At 41.1% G+C, this 26,288-nt stretch overlaps 1 protein-coding gene across 1 annotated transcript in view; it reads right to left on the minus strand.

The window, feature by feature from the left end:
- Positions 1–333: 333 nt before the first annotated feature.
- clic4 (CLIC family member 4) overlaps positions 334–26,288 on the minus strand; it is a 28,556-nt gene continuing 2,601 nt past the window's right edge. The window contains exons 2-6 of the mRNA XM_088931826.1: positions 9,071–9,180; positions 7,371–7,496; positions 6,760–6,866; positions 3,667–3,848; positions 334–3,097 (exon numbers count right to left, since the gene is read on the minus strand). Of these exons, the coding sequence (XP_088787952.1) occupies positions 2,933–3,097; positions 3,667–3,848; positions 6,760–6,866; positions 7,371–7,496; positions 9,071–9,180 (690 nt within the window). The 3' untranslated portion in view covers positions 334–2,932. The remainder of the gene's footprint in view (positions 3,098–3,666; positions 3,849–6,759; positions 6,867–7,370; positions 7,497–9,070; positions 9,181–26,288) is intronic.

Below are 26,288 nucleotides of genomic sequence, written 5' to 3' on the forward strand. Positions count from 1 at the left end.
CGTCACTGTGCAATACATAGTGCACTCAATGCACAGTAAATACGAGTTAGAATTTTCTGAAAAGAGCACTTTAATGGGCAAAAGTCTAATTAAGTTTAAAGACCTGTTATAAACTATAATCAACATCACAGTGTTCAAAATCAGCTGGATCAAGCATGGGAAAAAAAATCCCCTAGGTCACCACCTACAATGAGAAATTAAATCCTTCCTAAATAAAATTAAAGCAGTCCTACACTGTTCTGTATACAGAACAGACAGATCCAAGTATGAAAAGCATGATTTCATGGTACTTCGGCAAAACCATAAAAGGTCAATGACATAAAACCACAGAAATGCTAGTCAAAATATAAGTTTTATTGTAAGCTCCCAGCAATTTACTTGTATATATGCATGTTGTTTGATATACAGTGCAGCAGGTAAGATACTGTACTACTGCAACTTGTCGTTAATACACTGACACAGGATCTAAACACCAGTAAATTCAGAAAACCTGCAACTGGCAGAGCTGTTTTCTCCAACAATATCCAGGAAAAAAGTGTATATATAAATATGTAAAAAAAATATTGTTAGGTTAGTAAGCAAAAATAGTAAAAAATAAAAAACTGCTTTATTCCATAGAGGGCTGAAAAAATCTGAAGTCTTTAATTGCTTATTTCACATTACGGCAAAACGTCTTATATGAAGACAATACAGCATTAGCAATTAGCATTACCTGTCATCTTTTTCTTAATGCATCAATTCTTAATGTCTTACTGCATTTAATTTCGATGGAGGTAAAATGTTCCTTTAAATGATTACATAAAAACTTTCTGAAATAAAATGGTAGATGCAGGAATCAACAGTACTATATTTGTAATAATGACACTTTAAATGATTTTTAATGCAAACAATTCTATGGATGTTAGTGAAAGTCTGGTATCGGTGTATTGCTTCTTAAGCTGTGACAGCAGTTTAAAGCAATAGCAGGGTATAATTACAATAAATACTGTATTATGAAAAAAGCATTTAAAAAATTACATTTTGTAGTTGCGAACTTGATTTTATAACCAGGTTAGAAGGAATGAGCAGCACCAGTTTTTAACATGTAAAATTGTTTTAACTGATGTAAAAAGGCTGTGCTGTTTTCAGCAGCTTGCTGGTCTGCACTTCACTTTTTTTTAAAATACCACCACTTCCAGCAGGTTTGTTATTGACACACATATAGTAATGCAATGATTAATAGAACTTAATTCTGGATCTTGAGCTATAGAATTGTCCACATGGACTTCAAATTGTTTAGATTGAACATCTGCTACTATCAATAAAATAAACAGGAAGAGAGAATTTCCCTCCAAATTAACTACACGGACAAAAATTACATTTCAAAATGAGAACACTCAAGATATTTACAAATTCCTTTTTTAAAAATCAGATCAAAACAATGCACATCATCTTAAAAAGGTTAAAAAAAAGTCCTAGAAAAATATTCTCCGGGTGTGGGGTATACATTCACTGCTCTCAAGACACTCCCAATGTTAGGATGTAGCAAAATCAATTGGTACACAAAAAATGTAATCATTGCACTACTATTCATTATCCTAAATATCTGTAGTGTCAACTTTTCAAATACATGTTAGAGTTTTTACATGTGAAAAGGTTAAAAAAAAACTATATACCCGACTGAAAATCGTACTGTACTGCTCACAGCAATGAGCCTTTTTTTTGGTGAAGAAATACAAGACAATACTGCCAGCACAACAGGATTCAACAGTTTCCTTCATATACTTTAATTCAATGCCAAAAAGAAAAAAAAACTTTCGAAATGGAAAACAATTTCTAAGAGGATTAAGTGTAAAACCACTGCAATCTTTGAACACACAAAACTGGAACATCAACTATCTATTAGACCCGGCTGACTTTTCTGGACCTTCTTCATGCCATTTTCTTGCAAAAGTTTGCAACTGCATTTGCGTTTATCAGAATCCTGCATGCTAAGCCAAGGAAAAATTAAGCTTACTTTTTTTTTTACAAAGAACTATTTTTCATCTAAACTCGCTGTTGGATGACTGTTTTTATTAAACGTGTACCCAAGTTTTTCATTAATTGGATTTAGTTTAGAAACATAGTTTGACCAATTTGTTTTAAAATACCCAGATAAAGGACTAAGAATTTAAAACAGTGGAGACCTGAGAAACATTCCCTCAAGCCCAACATGCCAGTCAAACAAAAGGCTCGCTGTTCAAGACGAAAGAGCTAGAAACTCATCTGCGCTTTGATACTTAGATCAGTGTCTTACATCTTTCCACTATTCCTATTGGCAGCTATGCATATTTTGTCAAACATCTTCATGCCTCTCTATCCTTGTAATAACTTTTAACTACTTCACTACATTTTCCCTAGTATAATAACTGTGATAATTCTTATTCTGTGACTGGTAATCCAACTAAAAACTCCCCCAAAGCATTAATATCAGGGGCAAACACCCCTTCAGTCCCTGTAACCCCAATGTGATAGAGCAGATTTCACTTACACTTCTTCATCTCACGTGCCATTTACAGAAATCGAGAAATAACACAAAGCAACATTTGAAAATCCCTAAAAGAAAGCTTTCCAAAATCAACCTCCTCCTGACCCCTGTGTCTTGTTTTTGTTTTTTTTAAGTCGCTGAAGCTGTGAGAAGGTAGATGATCCCCGTTTTCAAGCCAGAGAACCATCTTGCAGAAATACGAAAACGGTTCAGCGTCTGGCAGCTCTCATATTGCTTCACCATTCCCTGTCACACTTGCAAACTGATTTACCTTCAGCAAATGGAAAAAAAAAAATCATGCAGCTTTTTGTTCATTTTTTTTGGACACGGCTTCTAAATGAATAGATGCACACTGTTGAATAAATGCAACGCGTTCTCTCCATGAGCAGTCCCAGTGCTGAGGTTAGAGGAGGGCTCCAGGCCTGATTACTTGGTGAGCCTCTTGGCCACGTCTGCGTAGGCGATCTCGATCTCCTTGTCGCTCGGGCAGGTGTTGGTGAACTCCTCGCGGGTGTAGGCGCTGCTCAGGTACTTCCAAATGCCCGTCATGTCCTTGGGGATTTCAAAACCGCGGTATTTCTTCGTCACCACCTTCAAGACGAAAAACATAGGAAATTCAGTGAATTAAATTGTTAGCAACCCAACTCAGTAACTTTGCAATAAACACATTCATGTATTGAGTTATCAGAGTTGCGACGGGTCTTGCCTTTTTTTTTGGTACGGATATTGCGTGAATAAAAAACAAATCATTTTATCTACAAATCCACAGGGAATGAGTTACAATTTACTAAACCATTTGTATTACACATGAGGCGAGATGTCAGACAAGAATTTTGTAAAAAAGCAGCAATTGTCAAGTACCTGAGGATACCCGTGTATTGTACTTAGCTGGAATTAAATGGTTAAACCTGAAACATAACGTTCTTTCCATGCTGGATGAAACCCTCAATTCTCACAATGCTTTAACATCCGTAATTAAATGCAGTAACACCCCTGCAAACGACCTGAGGGACGGTTCAGCAAGATGACAATGAATTGCTGCTTATGCAGGCATCATGTAAGGTTTGCAGGTTTTCTCCCAGAAATACAGTTCAAAGACGGGATTAATAAAGAAGCTGACTGGACTCTGCCGGAGGGCGAGGCCGGGCCAGCGGCGCTACCTTGACGATGTGCAGCTTGGGAAGCAGGTTGCAGTCCGCCAGCGTCATCTCGTCCCCGTCCAGGAACCTGCGGCTCGACACCTTGACGTCCTCCATGCTGTTGTGGTCGATCTCGTCGGGCAAGGGCGAGGTCAGGTACTCGTCCAGCTTCTGCAGGGTCTTCAGCAGGCCCCGCTCCAGGCCTGAGGACAGGACGGGTCGTCAGTACTGCCCCTTCGCTAGTCTTCTACACCGGCACGGCTTTGTTCAAGCCGACTGCATATCATTGTAAACACGCTTGCTGGCCTTTACTATACACTGTATATCCTATATTACACAGTTACATACAGAAATGTATATGTAGATGCCATATATATTAAGATATAGCCACAGAGCTACTCAATTAAGACACAGCATTCAAATCCGCAGTTAATTAACACGAGCACTTTCAACCAGGACAACCAGGAGCCAAAAACTCCCTGAGATTTAACATTTTCCAGGGGAACACTGGACCAAAAACACACCAACTAGATGTTGGAAAGACAGCTAGGGAAAAAAAACAGGGTAAAAAAAAAGGACTGGTCAGCCACAAGAGGGCAGTGCAGTATACTGGAAATGCATCACAGACTGGAAGCCTCCAATGGCATGAAGTATTGATGTGGAATACAGCTCTAACCACAGCTGAACAAACTTTGCACATGGAGGAATATGGAGTCATTTTAGTTTTAAGCAGTGTTCAGTCCTGACAAGAGAAAAATGAGCCAATGTCAAGTCAGACCTTTTGTAAAAGTTAGTTCATAGCTTCCCTATGATAATGTCTTTTTGAATGTAATCTTTTAACACCCAAAAAAATTTTGCTGGACACAGAGGCACTAGCCACAGTTAAAATGAACAGGGTCATCATGTGCACCGTGGTAACATGGCGGTTAGCATTACTGCCTCCGCTGGTGTCAGGCTGTGTGGAGCTTGCATGTTCCTCCTGCAATCATTCCAACACTCAACGACATGCTGGCAAATTGGCTACTCTTACAGAGTCCTCATGAAGTCAGATACAACCTTTGCAAAGTATATTTCTACCTCCCTTCAATAAAAGCTCTTTTATTAAAATTCATGCCACCTATTATTCTAATATCCAGTTAATGGTTTGGTTCAGCGCCTTCTAGAAAAGCGACAATTTACAATTTATCTTCATAAAATCCTATAGAAGAAAATCCCATCTTAAACCAAAGCAGCAAAACACACACCGTTTTATTACAAAACTCCATGCTTCAAAATGTTCCTTGTGAGTGAACACCATGACAGGACTTCATGTGCTTAAGACTCAAGGCTCACCCTGACATTGTCAGCCAGGATTCTGCCTTTATCACTCCCTGGAATGCACCAGCCAAGTGCTCACATACCACGGGAGAGATGCTATTCCAGTGGAGTCTTTTGGAAGTGCTGGAAGGCAGCAGGAAAGATTTGATTCCATTTGACACTTCACTTACAGTAGCAGGGTAGTAGTGTGGTGTTTTACGTTGATGTACTGTGTTCACATACAGGGATAAAATGGGAGTAAATGAATACAGGAGTACATGACACAGCTCAGCAAGTCAATTCAAATTAGTGGTGGTTAAAATAATATCCCTATTATTCGGAAATATTGATATTAAATGGGTTCTCTTGGGAGTATGTGAAAAATACATTATAAACTTATGTTTTGAGAAAAAACTTGATGGGACGCCATTTATTCTATCAAGTTTATTTACTAGCAAATAATTAGCTAATTGATCTGAGGATCTAATTCAGCCACATCTTGAAACTGATGCTCTTCTGTCAACAATAAAACGAGGTAGCTTGTTCCAGACTCCTACAACCTTTTGTCTAGAAAAAGGCCTTTCGTGAATACTTGAATCCTTCAAGGATTTTTGAACATGTTTGCTCTGCGATAAAAACCGAAAAGTTCCAGAGCAGCACATTCCTTTAAGACCAGAAATGTATCTGGCTGGTAGCTCTTCTCTGGGCTGATTCCAGGGAAGACAAAAGGATTTGTGGTTTTGAAAAATGATCTGCCACTTTGATCGTTTACTACAATGTGCTTTTTTAATGTTTATTCCTTTAGATTAGTGGCTGTATCCTCTTTTAATACAAAGCTTAAAATAAAATGTGAGGGTACCGTAGGATCACAATGTCCACAGATGAAACAATACAAAGACAGGCCAATGCTGAACACTGTTCTCTCAAAACCAGCAGCTCTAATAAGCCTCTGGGGGTTGCTAAGCAACTGGAATTCTCTACCAACAGTGAGTAATTCAATCTGAGACTTACAAGGTTCGTAGTGTTTCATCCCTTGCTTTCTTCAGCAATAAAGTTCTCATTTCAAACATGCCTAGAGCTTAGCCACATAATCAATACCAAAACCCCACAGGCTCTACAAAAAAAAAGTTACAGTATTCCCATCTGTTGCGGATATTAAAAAAACTGTGCCCTGCTCCAAACTGTTGAGAATTGCCGCAGAATAAATGGATAAAACATTCACTGTCCACTTTCTGGTTTACTGGCTAGTGTGCTTAAAATGGGGAAAAAAAAAAATCAGATTTGAAAAACTGGGAAGGCATTTCCATAAATATCTTCCTAGGGCAGAAACCAGCTTTTCATGGGAGTAGCACTTTTCTTTGACAGAGTGCTTTCTTACAAGGAAACTTTTGTTATACATGTGGCCCTGTGATATTTTCTGTGCAAGCGATGTTTCCCCATGTTGCTCTCTGGAATTCTACTAGTCGCTTCCTAAATGCCACTTGATGGAACTACACAGAATTCATGATTTTAATGGGTTTTTCCTTTAACAACCTGTCAGCTTTTTACAGTTTTAATTCCGAACAGGCCTAAGAATTATTTGTCCACCTTTAATCCAATTATTTCTCGCAAAATAAAGAATGCATATTTCCAAAGCTGTATATTTGCAATGGTGTTGCATAAGCAGTATGAAAGGATTCCACTGCTTTGTTGCTGTATTACTGGGGATCTGGCAAGTTGCTTGCAAATGCAATGAACTCTTAGGTCTACTTTTCCTCTATGCGACTGTGTCCTGCCAGTTTTCATCAGTGTTCATGGTGGTGGTGGTGCAGAGCTCACCTTCATTGGCATCTGGTCTGGAGTTCTTGATGTAAGCGGAGAACTTGGCGAAAATGTCCATTCCAGCAGTGTTGGATTCTGGGTGTCGAGCGGCCAGCTTCATGTACCTAACACCAGATTCACACATCAGTATCTTTTCCATACAGAACACCTCAAGTCTGAGGAATCATACTAAGGAAGGACACAGCAGCTGCCAGTGGGTTTTAAGCATGTGATGAAACCCTTCAGTACGAGAAAGAACAGTCAGCAACCCAAAGAACCTCTTGCAAAAATATCTTCCAAACATTGATGAAGTTAGTCTTGTTCTCCATTTTAAAAACACTGCATTTCTTTGTAAATTCACCCAAGTACATTATATCAATGTGTATAACCTAACCTAGGTACATTTACACTGTTCAAAAGCACATAAGATATGCAAGATTCCTTTATCTTAGTATTGAGTGCTTGAAGGCGTTCCCCAAAGCTCCTAAGTACTGTGAAAGCGCACCGGTAACATTTCTGAAAGAAGGATTTTCGCAGAACAGAGTCATGATCTTCTATAAGTGGTGTGATAATTTATTTAGCACTGGAAGGTATGCAGATGTTGAAAGGGCTCCTCCAGGAAGGCTTACCTGGGGGGGCTCAGCACGTCCTCCAGGAACTCCTCGATCTTGTTGACGTCGGTCTTCACCTCTCCATTGAAGGTGATGAAGGGGGGGTGGGTGCCAGGGGCCAGGTTCTGCAGGTCTGCTGGTTTCCTGTAACACCGCACAACCACATGCATCATTGGAGAGCACGCAACTCACTGACAAACGTAGAGGGCAAGAATGTTTATGACCTGGAGTGGGATTTCCCAAGAAACCACGTCTTACGAGGCTCATAAACTGATAACCAGAGAAGAGACCATTTTGTCTTTCTCCATTTGGCGATGAGCTCTTTGCAAGCAAGAACATAAGTCAAATGCAAGTTACCTATTTTGAAATGTGGGATATTCTGAAAGCACATTTGGCGATCAATGAGGCAAAACAAATATATACTGCTTATCAAACTCTAAAATGCAAATAATGGATGTGCATGCCATTGTATTCCTGAGGTGAACCCAGTGTGATCACACACATGCCAGGAGCAGACTGAGAAATCCTAGTTGTGGTCCGAGAACTCACAGCAGGACGATACTCTCCATTGTACCACACCGACTGATGCCAGAAGTTTGTGAGCTAAGCGTTGGATGCTGATCAACAGACATCTCAGAGCCGCTATTCAACAGGACAGCACAGGCCAATTTTGCACAGAACAATGCAAACGTTAGGCAAGACATTTCCAGTGAAATCTAGTCTGGACAGCACTGCTAAGCTTTTCAACAGTTAGAATTTCCAGTCAGTGTTTACAATAGATTTAGCTGGATCAACAAGTTCTATGAATTTCAAAATAAACTGCTTTGTTTCAAACTTTCTCTCTGTTCTGCTCTGTTTTCATTAAACTGTTTAGCCATTACAGGTTACAATTAAAAGCTCAACAGCCAAGCACAAACTTCCTTTTCACAATTTCTAACTAGAAAAGCAGCCAAACTGCTTTAAATTTTCACTTTGATAATAAAATTGCATCAGATATCAACAATTTAAAAAGCAAGGTTAAAAGCGCATTGAAGAATATATTCTATATACTGGGACCAAGTGAATATTACATTGTGTATCACCAAGAGAGTAGAACATTTAGTTAAATGGAGTAAAGTTGATGGTATAAAAATTCCTACAATGAGTGATTTAACAGTATATTCCTGGCGGGTGGATTTGGTCCCTATATTCCCTTGCAAATGTTTTGCTAGATGAAAAAGCACAGCAAAAATGTCAAGATGAAACGTTCTAATGCTAAATGTGTCCAATTTATGTTTTAAAACAACTCAGCAGGAGAGCAGAACTACAATATAAACCTCAACCAAGACCGTGTTGAGCAACACAAACGGTAATGTTCTAAAATCAGCAGCCAGCTTGCTGCTACAATGGCAGGAAATGACTTCACAGCCTTGGCATGACTTCAGCAGCATGAGTACAGAGGAGGAGGAGAGAAGAGGGCCGGCAGCTGCATTCCTCTCTAGGAAACAGGCCATCGCACTGGGCCGCGAGAAGCTCGAACCACTCAGCCTGCTGGCAAAGCCACCGACGGTGACATCACAACACATGAAAGAAGGGGAGAGCTGGAAGGTTTAGACCCATATACCGCCTCTACTAACATTATTTAACCCCAACATGTGGTGACAAGGTTGCTTCCGTGCTCAGACCAGGGGGTGAAATTCCTGCTGAATAAAAAGCCAAGACGAAGACGGCAGCCTCACCTCTTCAGGTCGACGGTCGTGACGTTGAACACCACTCCTTTCAGCCACAGAATCATGAAGAGCCTCTGAGAGAAGGGGCAGTTCCCAATACTCTCCCCATCGCTCCCCGCCTGCGAACAGAGGACAATTCCCCATTTAATATCACGCCTTTCCCCTCCAAAGTTTACATGGTTAACACCTAACAAACGATATTCACAGCGGCTGAACAATTAACCACACGCACACGAAGTTAGTTCTTAATGAACTTCGAAGAGTATTTGTTGCTTCAGTTACATTAACATTCTTGGATTAAACCAAAACGTCAAACCACCCACCAGATCGGAAATCACAAAACCTCAAAAACAATGATGTGGCACGATAATAAAGACCTGGATTTATAACTAACTGAACTTCAAAAAGTTTAGACTTATTGACTTAAGCTCCTAAGCAAGCGTTTTTAGAAAACCAGATTAACCAAAGTTCTTTAGAGGTACCTGGATTAAACAGCCAAACCAAAAAAAAATGACACTGACAAGGGGGAAGAGCCATCTCTGTGCCATTCCTGACACGGGTACGACCTCCGGCAATCCAGCTGAGAAGGTGCCCCTGACGCTCACAAGGAAACAATAACCATGTTCCTGATGTGGGTCACCACAGTGTGACGGGAAATAGAGTCTCTTTAAAACAAAGCAGTCTTGCCCTTTGTGCAGGGCGAGCAGATCTGCTGTCATAAATCATATTTGTGCTGCCACACGACAAACTTAATGGTGCCCTGAATTAAACATAAGCCTGCATACAGAGATGGAAAAAACTCACTAAATAAGACCGTTCTTTAAATATTTCATCTACATACTGAACTCTATGAAGTTGCCTGTTCCAACTGCTTCATGTTATCCTTCATAGATGCTGATTAAAAAGCACAAAACACTGTACTGATATTTTGTACAGCCCCATGAACTGTCAATATAATAACATTTACGGTCTAGATTATGAGCCTAACAAGTATACAATGATCCCTCAATGGTGTGAAATGGGAGCAAGCTCTTTCTCTGTGGATTTCCAGTAATGTTAATGGCTTTTCCTGTTCCAAGTATGACTAACACATCAGGATCTCCAAAAGGGGCACAAAGGGGAAGTTGTTGAGCCATGTAATGTTACAAAAAGTATACAAATCACTAAAAAAAAAAGTCAGGTCAGATTCCAGGTTTACCAACGAACTTCAGAACTACCAGTAAATAGGCATTTCGACCGCCCTTACCTCCTTTTTACACTTCGCTGCCAACAACTGCAAGCTATACATTATCAAGGATTTACTGTGCCTGCCAGTGTTAGGAGCCTTTAGTTACAGTGACTTTTAACTAAGGTAGAAAGCCTCTTCAGAAACGCGCCTAAGGCTTCAGTTCAATGGCTTCACTGAACTGTTTCCAAGCTCACTTCAAGTGTTTTGGTCAGTAAATGATAAATGAGGCTGAACAGTCCTTGGACAATGAGTACTTGTATCATTAAGGAAAGTTAAGTTTTGCTTCTTTTTAAACGTTGAACCAAGGTACATACAAAAATAAGAACCTGTTGCATGCTTGCTGCACAACAGCCCACTAAGCATTGTTACTGATGATGCCAAGGCCAGCAATCTTCTAAGATCCCTCTAAGTGAGTTTTAAATTCACTAGTGAATCAGGAGGTTTCTGGAATGTACTGCAGTATTTTAATCCAAGCTTTACACATTGGTTTATATATGTGGATATGATATAGTAAAATCAAGCACAGCCAAAGTCTAAGGAAATCTTCCCAACACTCACAGAAGGCAGAAGTCATTCGGACATAAATCTCAAGAAACGTGCTCCACAAATTTGACAATCTCACTAGCACAGTTTGTTATTTGATTGGGCCTGGGAGGACAGGCAAATACCCAAGGCAGATGTTTTCGGGCAGATCCTGCCAGACAGCCTGCAAAGTCTGCGCTCCTGAATGACAATTAGCTACCAGCGTGACATGAAGGTATGTTTGGAGCCATGAAAAATATATTTAATATTTGATGAAATTCCATTCTTGTATGCCACAGATGCTCCTGGGGAGAAGGACTTTTAATTTTATTTAAATACACAGAAACCCTGCTATGTCCTCTAAATATAATGAGCTCTCAAAGAGAGGAAGGATTTCAGCAGCCAGCAAAAGAAAAAGATGAGATTAAGAAGCTGAAACAAAGTCTTATTAGCATTGCCAGGAAACTAGAACACCTCACAGGGCTATTTTTATATACTGTATATTCTATATAAACATACAATACATATCACTGTGGTGCAACACTTTTGACCACAATCACCAGCTAACAAAGAATGAGGTAAATGTGATTAAAAGAGCAGAGCACTCAAGCACTCTAAGCTTTGCTTCTCAGCTTGATGTTCCATCGCCCTGCAATTCTTATACCAGCCTGTTGAAAAAGTTTCATTTGTAATGCAATCTCCAATGAAAACTACATTTCTTGCTAGTCAAGAGCAGGTTTACATAATGTTATGCCATGCTTCAATTACAGCACACATCTAAGTAATTTTAGCCTTATAAAAACATAAACCATGTCTGTCAAAAGCTGGAGCTGACATTAGCTAGAAAACCATATCTGGATAGGTTTGTGCAAACAGCAAATTGCATCAAGAAGTTTATTTTAGGAAAAAAACCCACATAAAGCTACTGCTTTCAGAACCTTCTTTTTAAAGAAGGATAAAAATCCATCCTTATCCAAACCACTACTCTGCTCTCCTCCCCACTGAGAGCTGCTGTGTGGGGATCGTACTAGTGCACTATGGCTGCCGTCACATCATCCAGGTGGGGCTGCACATTGGTGGTGGTGGAGGGGAGTCCCCACTACCTGTAAAGTGCTTTGAGTGGAGTGTCCAGAAAAGCGCTATATAAGTGTAAGCAATTATTATTATTAATCACCAAGCCGATGGTGCTGAGAGGTCAGAGCTGACTGTTTCATGAAAGCCCCCGTTTTTTTCTCCACTGAAGAAATGCCCGTGCCTCTGGCAGCCCCAGGAATCCTTTCACCAAAGGAAGTCGGTTGCAGGTTCATACTGTATCTGGATGAGTCAGGGTCTCCAGTGTAGAAGGTCATGCAGCCCCACCCTTGGGGACTGAAGTCTGGGTGTGAATCATCACCCAGGGCATGGCGTCTCCCATATGAATCACGGGAGTTTCTGTGGGTTATGCCTCACATACAGTATACAGTTTCCCATGCAGCTTCGAGAAATCAGCGCAACCTCAGACACACTCTGATTATTTGATTAGAAAAACTTAGCCCTCCAGATACACTGACAGTTAGCGTGTCTGTGGAGAACGCAGCTCTGTACAGAAAGCCCACAGTGTTCCAGTCAGACTGGAGTTAATGCCTCTAGGACAGAGATATACAAATAAACACCACAGAGGAAAATACCACAGGCACGTAAGCGACCTTGAGCTAACATCTCTGCTGTTTTATCTTTTCATGACATTTAAAATGGAGGAATATAACAAAAATATTTAAGTAGCACACATTTTGTTCAGTCAGAACTAAAACAGAGGTCAAACCATATTTTACAAGTGTGCAGGCCTGTATTCTTTCTAATAAGTGCGAACATACTGTTTCTTGTATGTAATCAAGTTATCAACATGTAAGTGATCAACTTGTTTATTTCCATATACAGGACGCCTTTGCATTATCGCTCATGCATAACATACAAATGCCATTTTCTCAAACACTGTAATGAATGACGACTGTGGGAGACAATGGTGAAGCCAAGAAATGCTTTTGAACTTTTCTAGTGTGCAAATGTTGCTTCACTTCAGCCCATGAAGGGTTAAACTCCCCACTTTCAGCCAGCTCACCTGAGAAGACTGGCTGCTTATTAGAAACCAGCAGAGCAACATCAGCGGAAATTGAAGACTCGCACTCTGCTGCCTCTGCCTGCTGTTCCCATGACGATTTCTGCACGCAATGTGTGTATGTTGTCTGCAGTCTATTAAAGCGAAATGAACATGCATCTCCACTCAAAGGGCTAATAAAGTTTCAAATTATGTCACCCACTCCCCAAGAGATTATACTGAAGCATTTTCAGCATAAACGACTGAAATTGCCAAATAAATCCTCTGAGCTCAGCAATCATTGATCTCTAGAGAGCAGTGCAGGAATATTGTAAAAGCTCCTCCTGCATCACACAGGCGTGAGTTGATCATTGATCCAGCAGCACTTCACAGATGTTAAACAGTGGTCCTGCGTGACCAAAGGTTAAAGGCTTACTTGCTAAAAAAAAGAGGAATTGTGGAAGTATAAATTTTTAGCTCTTTTGAATTGGATGTATTTTAAACTACCTCAGAAGATAACGTGATTATATCTAGAAATAAAGAGCTGGGGAATATAAATATATCATATGAAACAGGCTATACGGTGCTTTGTTAAAACACACATATACATGTTGAATCCCTCCATTTATGACACCAGAGCTTTCGCTACAATTCTACCCTCAGAAGCCATTGGGATTACTTTTAAGAATATTCCACTTTCAGGATTCTGAAGACGACTGGAGCTAGTAGACTTTACTAACAAAAACTCAAAAGGCAGACAGTCTTATTGATATGTAATCCCACAGTATACAAGGTGCCTCCGAATGGAACAAGTTTCTAAAGCTGCACACACATGATCAGACTGCACGTAAACTCCAAGACTCCATGTTGTACACTACGTATCTGCATCATAAATCAAACTCAGTGAGACCCCTGAACTCGGTACAACTGAGATGAATGGAAGGTTTGAAACAATGTACTAAACTAGTGGATAATCAGGGTACCACCACCCCAGCAGAGATTTGCAAGTCCCTGGTTTCACTCATGTCCCTGTACGAATAAGTGGCTGTTAATCCTGCCCACGCTTTCCCCCGAACTCCGTCTTCACAGGCAGCTCTGAAAGACTGTTGCCACAGCCTCTTTCCCAGGAGGACGTTTCCATCAAGACCTGGGAAGGAGCAGCTCCCAGTCAGCTCTCATTAACTTCCCAAGCCGCCAAGCGCTGAACACAACAACCACCCCCCTTCACAGGGCCTCTCGGCACAGCCAAGGGATGCAAACTATTTTAGAAATGTCCCGTTTCGCCTGCCAGGGGTCCCAGTGCTTCCGTCTGTCGAGAAGCACGGCTCACCGCGTTCCCAGATATTCCCAAAAAGAACAGACTGAGCAAAACGCATGCGAGTCTTTTCCTCTTCCCAGAGAGGTGGAGCCGTATATCAGATGGGAGAAGAGCAGCGACTTCAGTTTCAAGAACGTCAAACCTGAACACATATACACTGCAAAACCCTTTAGACTACAAAATGATCGTCTCCAGTTTAAGCTTCACGCATGCTAGGGCAGGGTGTTCTGTACCACACCTACTGGCCTGTGCTCTACCACTACATCTGTTCCACCAAATGCAACATTAAGGGAACCCCCTCTAATCAGCACTGTAACCTATATAAAACTCTAGGAAAAGCAGAACATCTCCGCAATTTCAAGAAGGTGGTCCTACAGTCCAGCACACCTAAAACAACGAAGGTTTTGCATACGCAACCGCTTGAAGAGGGTTAGGAGACGAGGCTTAACTCTGTTAGGTAAAGAAACACTGCATGGTTCAACCACTTTTACTTCAAACATGATACAAAGCCATAGAAATCGTGTATTCTTATCCATTTACCATAAATGGGAAAAAAGCAAATCACGAAGTCCACATAGTGTTGTTCTGGCCAAGCTAACAGAAAACAGCCAGGAAAAGATCTGGAAGATGCAAAGGAACTATTTTAGGAAATGGAATATAGAGGAGAAGCCAGCAGCCAGAAGTATTCCACACCTATGCTTACTCCAGCAATTAGAGTTATTGTGTCAATTCAACAGAGGAGTTACAAAAAGGAAGATAATTTAGGTTTCAAACTCAGGTCTAAATTTGTTGGTACAACTGGATATTAGGAGTGCTATTTAAGATGTTTACAAAGGCATGCTGTAATAATATCATTAGTGCTTTAAATTTAAAATCGTATGTAGTGTCCATTTTAGCAGCGATTTCTGAACTGCCACTAATCTAAATATTTAAAAGGGAAGCCTAATTAAAAGCACAGTGAAACGTAAACTGCCTAAAGCAGAAAGCCCTGGGAATTTACAGAAACTAATTTCAAAATAACACAAATTAAATATAAAGTAGAAGTCTGAATAATTAAAGAGTTCATATTTCCTAGTATGATTGGAGATCTTATATTACTTATTATACTTAAAATTTAAAAACAAATGAGTCTTATTAACAGGTTAATTAAAGAGCAAATCAGTAATACCATATAAACCTGCCCAGGTGAATGCTAGTTGAAATCATGCATTAGTGATGTCTGTTAATGTGTTGCTTCACACCCAGCGGTAACTGGCATTCCTAAGGGAGTCATTTCCCATTGAGAGCTGTCGCTCCACGCACCTGGGTCAGCTGCTGGGAAAGTGTGTGGAGAACAACAGTTCCTGGAAGAGAAGTCAGCTGTGCAGGATGGCTGTTTTTCAAGTGGACTTGCTGCGAGAGTGCCAGCCTGCATAAAACCATGGGCAGACAGAGGAGATTTATCTGCTCGGGGACAGAGGAAAACTGAGATCTAGGGTTTAAAAATCAACACTCTTCTCTGCAGCTTCTATACATACTGTATACTGTACAAGAGATCAGTGCAGGTTTTTAAAGGCCAAGAAACTATGTGTTGCCAGTTTTACTTTTTTATCATTAGCTCACCAATTACATTTTCCAAAACAGAAATGAAAATGTCTCTCCATACAAAAAAAGAACATCGCATTCAACAATTATCAGAATTTAAGACTAGCTCTCTGTACCTTGTTTTTTCTGATGTTTTTAAACTCTTTCTACATTCTAATTTAGGGTATTACAAGAACATCATGGGACTCAAATAACATTGTTTACGATCACTGTAATTTAAATATGGAAGCTAACGAACTGCTGTGAAAGTACTGTGTGCCACTGGATCAGACCTAAGCAAACTAGCTGCTCTGCTGCAAAGCCTCCCAAGATAACAGACACTCCTGTAGAGTAATGACAGATGACCACTGCATGTTTTGTGTTGGGTATAATACATTGGTGAGGAAACATCTAAACATAGACCAAAAGAGACCCACCCTTTTCTAAATAAAGTGTCCAGGGTGCTTTCTTGGGTTTAACCAAATAAGGATACACATTAAATGAGCCTTCTATCCTAAAAGGCTTTGGGAAAATGTGTCAATATTAACCAGCTTTCCAGGTATTTGAATACTTAGACTAAAAGTGACGGAGTCGGATTGAACCTGTTACTTCCTAGCATGGTGTGATTGCGTTATCAGCTGATTGATATTGCTGTTGCAGAAGCTAGACTAATACAATCACATTATACTGGTGTAGTATGGCTCTATCTTTTCTGTCACAGCTGAACTATATGCACTGATCCTGCTATACAGGAATATAACATTATAGGTGCTTATTCTATCTTTGACAAATCCGACTATTTTGAGCAACGCGAGAATGCTCGGTTTCATGAAACAAAGGCCAATAACACAGCATTTCCATTAAGCCTTGCGATAGACTTGTCCGACCAATAAATGGGCAGACTGTAAAACGGTCAAAGCCAGACAGCTTCCTTACCCATTTGGCAATACAGTCTAGGTGCCAGTGTTTGTCAAGGACAAGTCAGTCTGAGCTGTCTGCATGGTCAAGACAGAACCACTGGGCTTCTCTCGCCCACACGAGAGGGAGGTGCCCAGAAGAACAGCAAACAGAAGAGACTGCAGCGACCACAGCTTCACTTTCCTTTTCCAAAGGGGAAACGGCCACGCTGCACAGCAGCGCGCTCCCAGCTGCCAAGCTGTTGAGTAATAACACAACCCGGGCGAATGAGTCAGAGGCCTAGAATTCCCAGCTCCCACTTGGGCACTGCTGCCTCGGTCTCGCTCTCCCAGCGCCTCTCTCTCTCGCTCGCTCCACAGCGGCTAAAGCCAAGACTCCGCTCACATCGGGCCTCGAATGAAATGACTTCGTTTTCAAGGTGAAAAGCACTACTGTCTCCTAGAAGCATCTGGACACCAGCGAGAATGGCTCCTGCACAGTTACTCGCTGTGTGCCCTCCTCCCCTCTGTTCAATTCACCATGTTAATTCCCCAAGAAATGGGCTAAAATATACTCGTGTAAATTCTCTGACACGCAACACAGCAACAGAGTATTAAATACCATACTTAGGGTCATTTTTTAAATATATTCAAGCATCCTCCCCACTGTACTGAGGGCTATTTCTATGACACAGGTACCAGCCATGGACCCTTCGAGGAGCTAAGCAGGATAATAGGAGAACACATGGATCAGAGTTTTGGTTTTACAGATCCGACTTCCAAAGAAATAAAACAGATTTATTGACAACTGTTTGTTTTCCCATTTCTGACATACAGTAGTTTTAATGTAGAGAGCCATCATGAATGGTTTCATCCAGATACTCGGCATTCCTGGAGTATAGCACACAAGACTGTCAAATTTGTATTAAACTCATCAAGGAGTGAAAGAACACATATCTGGACATCTGGGCTTTTGTGAGTTATGAAAACTCACTCTACTGAATCACCACCAGCAAGGCTTTTATAAACAAAGTCAACCACATCTGAGGCAGGAGCTGGAAACACAGAAACTACTCCGATGTTAACTATTAAGACACTGAAGCACCTTTTAACACACTCGTTTAAATGGAAAAGTTTCCAGAAGTCCTGCTCAGAGCAGAGTCACTGTATTTAAAATAACAGTTTTTTAAAATATCATTATTCCTTTTAGAGTTTTCTGTGTATGTAGAATTAGAAACTCTTCTTAGTACTTATAATTCCAGTATTTAACACAGGCGTTTGGCAAATAAATAAAAAAAAGAGACCACATTTACAACAGCACTTCTGAAGATACCAGAGTCACAGCTCAGACCATGGTAATGTGTGGGACTTCAAATAATCAACAACTTCTACAAGGAGGGTTTTATTACAACGGGTGGTGGGAGTGTGGAACAAGCTGCCCAGCCATGTTGTTGAAGCTGTAACCCTGACTTCTTTCAAGAATCAGCCACTGAATTAAGACACTGAAGGCAGCCTGGGACCAGGTCTGTATCAATACAATTCACTCAGTGGCCTTTCACACAGGCCCACGGCCAGATCTCAGCCATCTTGGATCCCATCCACATGCCACCGAGATTGAGTGCCCCCGTGTTCAAACTGGCAATATAATGACACTCTACGATATGAATACGGGCCGGGGCGGCTGTAGATTTCCAACACTGTCAGGCTGGCCTTGGACATATACTTACAACCCTGGGCAGCATCGCAAGAGTGAGCTCAGGGCTGTTCATATTCTTTTTATGGGAGTTTCCCCCACTTAGGAAGAGGTACCAGGACCAACCTGTGACTGAAGCAAAGATCAAAGTGAACAAGTCCGGCTGCTCTCAGTGAAGTACTGCAATTGCAAACACACTACAGCAACTGGGACCTAGCTTCCTAGTGAACAGCAATTCTAATTAGGCACTTGCAAGCACATTTTCTCCAAGCAGATTTCTGTGATGATCAGCAGGACATTTCATGCTCCTTCTCCCAGCTGGACAGCAGGCTTTGCGGAGGACATGTAATCAGAGGAACTTAAGCAGTAGGGGGTTTAAATGGGCCACAGCTACACCACACCCCCTGAGCAACCCTTTGTGAAAGAAAAAAAATGGGACGACGGGGAGAAAGTTCAACAGCCATGAAAAAGCCAGTTTCAATGTGCACAGTTGCCATCATGCTCCAGTGAGAGGTAATCGTACAGTCATTTCCACCGTTAATGTTTGCTAAAAAAAGTGACTTTTGCACTCTCGTTAAAAAACAGCTCGTTTCTATTTCCCCCCCATCAGCTTCCAAAGCCTACAGCTCAGCTATAGCCAAGCAGTAAAAAAACAACAAAGCAATTTCATGAAGCTATTAAGCTACATTAATGGTATAATTCCCTTGCAACTGTAAAAAAAAAAAATTGAAGTAAATTTATGGATTTGTTTTTCTATGTGTAATAATTCCCAGTAGGACATCTCCCATAAAATAACTTCTGGGGTTACTCTGAGGTACAAATCAGTTGAGTACAACAAATGATTGGAAATTCTAAATTAAAAAAACTGCCTGTCTTCTGAAATCGAATAAAAGAGTAACTGGATAATCTGCTTTCAGTGAAGTCGACAGACAGGTGACAAACTTCCAAAATCTGCTAAATCAAAGGTAGTTAAACAGAAGACATGAAAATAGCTTCAGTGGCATTTCTGAAAGCAAATTCCTGCTCAGTAGAAACTGTGCTGTTGGAAAGGGGAGAAGGGCTGGTCCCTAAAATTAAAATTGGAATCTCGCAGACTAATGATCACCTCTTCGTTAAAATTCCAGCATGTAGCCGTCAGGGATCCACCGGAGACACCCAGAATAGTCTGAATTTGCAATTTAACCCAAGACACGAGTGTTTCCACTGACCCAGGATGATGCCCAACTCAATAATTTAAAATCTACAGCACCAGACAATTAAAATAACATTCTGCTACTATCCGGTGTAGCATATTTTACAGACATCCTCGTTTAGTACTATTATTTTTGCTTCTTTCACAGGTCAATGACGCAGCACGTTCAATGAAGTTGAGGTATAAATACTGTTCTTCCCTGTGTGGCAGGTTAACTCTTTGACCTTAAGATATTCCCATAGAACTTACTTCCAATACCACAATCGCAGAACCAGGGGCCAGGCTTGCTAAACTCAGAATGGTCTTCGTTTCCCATAACGTCTCTAAACACCAGCCTTGTGCAGAGTTGTCTGCAATAAGCCCTCTTGTTCACTTTTGTGTGCTCACCTTTTATGATCACCGTTATGCAAATGATGTCAAGGCATATGGCATTACTATAGCTGGGCTCTATAATCATAGGTTATGATTCTGGAGCTAGTAAGTTATATTTAAACAGAAGTTATTCCAAAGTCAAAGGAAATTTTACAAAACCATAATACAGAGCTTCTGCTGACTGACAGACAATTACAGCAGAAGTCAGAGAGGTCACTTTCACTCAGAAATACCTTCTGAGCTAAGGGAAATGGAAACACATTTCTGCCGTTTTAATAAGGCAGGTCAGCCACACTCTACATTCTGTTCTAGTTTATCTGAATACCTGTTCAAATTGAAAAAAGGCCATCTATCACACAGTTCTGGGATGAACAAAAGGAGTTTTATAATCCCTCAACAAGGATTGTCCCTGGCTGTCCTGACATTTCTTTCAGATGTTAGAGAAAGTTTAAGGGTGCACTGTCACCATGTGTGCATACATCATTCAACAGCATTATGAAAAGGGGTAAAAATGGGGCTAAAACAGCAAGTTAATACAACAACTAGACACTGGGGCAGCAGCACCACACTTATGAGAAGAGCACCTGAAGAATTATTTACTTCGTTTTCATGCACTGTTGATTGTCCATTGGTTCAAATCAACCCAGCTTCTGGGGAGCAGCTGAAAACCTTTGATCTGGCAGGCAGATTTCAGGATTTTGCTGACATCTCCATCTCCATCTCCTCTGTGGAGGAGTAACGCCGAGCAGAAAATGAAACGACGCCAAAAAAGGAAGGCTCTCTCAGCACACAGAAGCGTATAGTTGGCCGTGTGGGTAATTGTCAAAACAGCAGACTCAGCCCCATTTCCTGCTGGTTCACTAATAAACTCAATGATCGCTGACGGATCGTTCTACCATCTGCTCAATGACCAGCACCTCTGCCCTATAGAGCCCCTTAACACCCCTCCAAAGGATGCAGACCAGTATTTCTCCATTTTTGTTCCACGTGCCACTTAAAACTTAAATTACAAATACCAGTGTTTTATGGACAGTTTCTATTGGTAAGACACAAAAGCAAACCATTAATCAGCACAGGTTTTGCAATTTAAGGCTGCAATTCAACTTGAGCTTTCTTGTTTTAATCACACCAGAGTGAGTTTTCACCCCGAGTCAATTAGCGACTGATCAAGTCAATCTCACCAAGGGGTGCACTCCACGTTTTTAGGAGTTGGGAGGAGACCTTTTTGATGTAAAAGCATACCTCGGTTTAAAAGGAAATTCCAAAATGCATTTTACGACGGGGACAAAGAGAATGTGGCCAGTCTTCTCAGGTGTTTAATGCAAGTATTTCTCCAGAGTCTGTATTTCCATCGCATGTCATTATGACCTCCTAATAATGCAAGTTTTCAGGTGCTGCTCTGGCGGGCAGATAAGCTTTCATACAGAATTCTACAAGAATGCTGACAATGTTGTATTTGTAAAAAAGGCCTGAAAAAAACAGGTAATCGCCATACATGACAAATGAAATTGAGTTTTGATTTTGCAAACTCAAAATCATTACAACTCCATATTTCAAATGCAATGTTCTTTGCCAAATGAAAGTGTTAGCCACTACAGATGTACGTCAGGGCTAAATCTAAACCACAGTATCGTACAGCAGTTTGATCTGCAGTTAGACATCCAGGCTCTTAAAAGCGGTTCTTCCTTTGTGCAATTTACAGGGCGTCATGGCTAAAAAACTAGGATCCACACTTCCTTTCTTGAGCAAAAACAAGGAAATCCCACATAATCCTTTGTTTCTGCAGTTACAAAAAAATAATTACCCCGTTTAATGTTAAGGAGGCATGATTAGCTCTTCTTCTGCAAAGCAAAGCAGCACACCATTTCTTAACTGCTCTGAGCTGGACTAGAGCCAAACGTGATATAGAGGCTTTAATCATAAAATGCACTTGGAGTTCAGGTTCACGAGATCTAATCACATTGCAGAGTTGCAGTGCTGAAATACATCACTGCCGTCTTTGAAATACAGGCTTCTCTTGTCAGTTGCCATTTCATAAAATGGTAAGCAGACATCAGGATGAAAGCCATGCCTACCCTTGAGTGCTGTACGCAGACACAGGCACAGCACCTTCTGAGAAACTGAACAAGCAGTACAATACCTTTCCAGGCAGTCAGTTACTAACAGATGGAGCAGAAAATCTGACATTTAAGTAGCTCTTCAAAAAGCCCTCAGTGAGCCCGACTGTTGACTCTGCATGTTCACCAAAGTTACACTGTGCTTGTGAAATGGAAATGGCTAAGGTATGACAAGAGAGGTCTGCTTCTTTCCAAATCCCCCATACAGCTTCTATGAATAGAAGCTTGAGATCTTTATAAGCCATTCCTGACATGTCAGGCAATAGCTGGAAGCAGCCATTTTCTCAGAAGGAAACGTGTACAGTGTTAAGCGGTTAAGACCTTCTCTTCAGCCTTGGCAAAAAGCTTAAAAACAGCTCAAAGTTCCAGAAGCATCCAAGTCTAAAATAACATCTGCTTTGCCAGGAGTTTTGGTCTGTGGAGGCAGAGGCAAGAATAACTAAATGCAATTGCAGACTGTAACCAGTGCAGGATGGCAATCTTTGCTTCCTGCAGATTCTGCTGGGAGGGCCTCGGAACGCGACAAGGTAGAGTAACGGACTGAGGAAGCGAGGGGTCACCACCCTCAGGGGCAAAAAAATAATAATTGACTGCAACTGGCAGGCCAAAGCAGGCCACGCCTGGCATGAGCCCTGCCGTTCTCTTGCAATGATGGGGTGTGCCTGTGAAATGCAAGTGTTGAAGATGCAGGCTGAGTATCGGTACCAAACCATTCTGAATTCCATACATCAGAAATGACGAGGTAAAACGGACCAACTATATAACCGACCTCAGCCTTTGTGACAACAGGGAGAAGTTAGGCCTTACTACAGAAGGTTTGACAACCGACAGCCCCTGACTAAATAAACCAGAATTAAGACTTTTTGGAACAGGAGGGCCACAGCAGTTAGGACTGTTTGTACTGCGATGGCTGTAAGCAAGTCAGACACCAAACTGTCCGTATGAATTTAGTTACTGTATGTGTTGCAGCTACACAGTCTGGGGTAAAGGAGCTAAGGGGGGGAAATTAAGGCAGCATTAAATACATTCAAACTGCTGGACAATAACAAAGCAAGTAATGCCACATACTAACAAGGCATCAAATGAGCTACACACCTGTACTGCGCCTTTATAAACTGTCTGCCACTGATATATCCTCAAATCAATAGCAGTCTTCTAGGGAAGAGTGTGCTATACTAAGCAGCAGAGGGTCCTTTTTGTTTTTCTGCTGTGCTGTTGTTTTTTATACCTTTTAGCCCTTTTCTGATCTGGCACAATGCAAAAGGGCTATGCGTGCATGATTTAATCGTCTCCCATTCTTTTTAACACATCACCCCGTGTGCCAAAAATACTTCATACAACTACCTTCATGTATTGTATAAGAATCATTTCCTCAATCTTCTGTAGTTGGCACCGACATTTCCAGAAGTCAATATCGGCCTGCTAAACCCGAAGAGAGATCGAGTCCGACACCCAAAGCTTTAAGGCATTTGGCTTATAAGTGTGTCACTGACACAGAGGTGCGTTACTAGTACCACATGGAGCCCCGGGGTATAACTGGCTATTGTGTCTGTAAAACTGAATAATAATGAGATGACAATATCACAGTGCACACACTGGGGAACTGTGTATTCCTGTACTGTGGAAATTTTATCAAAGAACCTTCATCAACATGTAGTCTCAAATTGAATTCCTAGTACACTGTATTACAAAACACTATCAAAGAGTATTACAGTTCAATGGTTTTGGTTGGGCTTGCTTTGCAACAATTCTACTATACCATTGTAAGGCCACGTCTCTATGCAAATAACTTCCAGCTCTCCCACCTCTAACAGGAAAAGTAATCACAAACGATATCGCTGTGCAACACAAGGGTGTCAGAAATATCTGTTTGAGGGGATGCAAAATCTTTTACAGTTCCCTTTCCCATGTGTGGGCATGGTTCAGCGGTCTTGCTCTTCTGCGATCATGTTTAAATACAAATAACTAACGAACCAGGATACAGTACATTACGCCTGTGTTTTACAAAAAGCAAAAAACAAAACAAAATGAAAATGCAAGATAAAATACAACATTTTCAAGATGCACTATTTGAAAAATTAGGCCTCAAAGATGTGCTGTGTATAATAACCTTAAGCAGTTTTTTTTTTAATTGCAGTATTACAAGGGGCTTACAGTATCCTTGCGAAGGATTTACAGACATCGTGTACTCTGGACAAGGATATACAGGCGTTATAAATCATACTTCAAAACAAACACAAGCTACCTAAACCTGACAGCAGTCACTCTAGTGATTCAGCACAAGAAGAGGGGTGTGGTCAGCGACACAGAGCTCCATCTCTACCATCAGACAGCCTCGACAGGAGTTGTTTCTTCTCAGCACTGCTGCACATATCAGAGATCAGGCCCAGAAGGTTAAGAATTTCTAATGCTCACATTAATCCTATGGACACCCTTTGCACTGTCTTTTCAGGGAGGTCCTTGAATCGTTTGCTCATGTTTACAGTGGTTATGAATGATCACGGGATAAAGGCAGGTTCCACCCTTGGTGATCGGGCCACAGTTGTCCTGGGATAAGATTCCGCTCATTATAACCCCGTCCCTCACTGCGCCCTGAGGCACCACCTCCGATGTGAACAACCGCCACCCCTCCGTTTCCACAGCAACCCTGGCACATTCAAAAACAATTTACAGAGTGAGTTATTAGCCCAGGAACTTCATATGATTTCATGACTCAGTTCCCCCACGTTCATTTTTGTTCCAGCTAACCAATGAGGTCATCTGATTAAGGAATCTATAAATAGCTTTCTAGAAAAGCCTGTGTTATAGGCCATTAGGTCAACTACGTAAGCACTTATTTTGGGATCTGGTGCAACACCTACTGTATGAATGGTCATGTGTCATCATTTCCACAGTAAAAGAGTTTACATCATCAGCCAAATTGCACTTCCTTCACACCTGTATGGAGAAACTTTTCCTTTACCAATATGGAAGAAAACCCAGATGAGCCCAATGGCCTTCTCTCATTCACAACCTCTCAAATGCGTCTGCATTACTAATTTCCACTACTTTCATTACATCATCCAGGTGGGGGCTGCACACTGGCGGTGGTGTAGGGGAGTCCCCATTACCTGTAAAGCACTGAGTGGAGTGTCCAGAAAAGCACTATATAAGTGTAAATAATTATTATAATCTCTTACAGCCCCCCCCCAACAACTAGCAATTGCAAGCAGTATGCTGGAAGCCTCTGAAACCACATATCTGCACTCACAACACAATGCGATAGAGGATATTATTAATAACCACCCTGAGCAAATTCAAGCACAATGCTATCAGCCATTGCCAGGTGGGACTACCAGAACACCCAGACAAGTCTTCAAGTGTCACGATGGCTTGTGCTGCTCTTTTTAAAGCCATCTCTACCGCACAATGAAAAGAATTCCCTGTCATCAATAATAGATCTGTACATGCTAGCAAGTGACACAAGAGAATAGGAGGGCACCGCAAACCCGTTGTCCCCTCAACTTTTCACAATCCACAAAGACATCTCTCTATCGCTCCTGAAAGGGCTATCCCAGTCCAAGGCGTCCCCATTCATAGGTCTGGGACAAATGTCTGAATCAAACAGGAAGCAAAGCGAAGTGTAATCGGCACTTATTAATGTTAAATAATGAGCACAATGCCTAGGTGTAATTCTATACCAAGAAACAACAGGGACATTTGCATATTATATTTTTACAATGTCAAAACATGCAAAACAGCTGCTATCCATAAGCTTCCCATGTCCCCTAGCAGTATTTAGAACAGTTTCATACACTCAAACATGCACTTTCATTATCTGCCACACCTGCAGAAAGACAAGAAGAGAAAACTGGACTAGCTCAGTATTTAACACAGCAGCAAAGAGCACAGTGGAGTCAAACCTGGGTGGTGATGGGGGAGGGAATGGGGGCAGTTCATGCTTTTCTGAATGTCATCTGGGGTGAAAGGTTTGACATTATCACAGGCTTTGCACGCAACTGCAGCAGACAATGTATGTTTAGAAATTTACCGACATAGGCAGATCTATTTTTTAAAAAAGGACAACACAGATTAATTTAAGAATTCAAAAGAAAAACTGAACTGAGATTTCTGCCGATCCCTTCTCAAAAATTAGCAATACCTGCGGTTTGAGGAAGAATTTCATTTTAGCAGCCATGCACATTGGTGCAGATAATGTGACTTTTATTATTTTTTAATGAGAAGACAATTCCACAAAGGATTGCTTTTCATT

Source organism: Atractosteus spatula, chromosome 14, assembly GCF_055471065.1.
Source record: "Atractosteus spatula isolate fAtrSpa1 chromosome 14, fAtrSpa1.hap1, whole genome shotgun sequence".
Classification (NCBI taxonomy): domain Eukaryota; kingdom Metazoa; phylum Chordata; class Actinopteri; order Semionotiformes; family Lepisosteidae; genus Atractosteus; species Atractosteus spatula.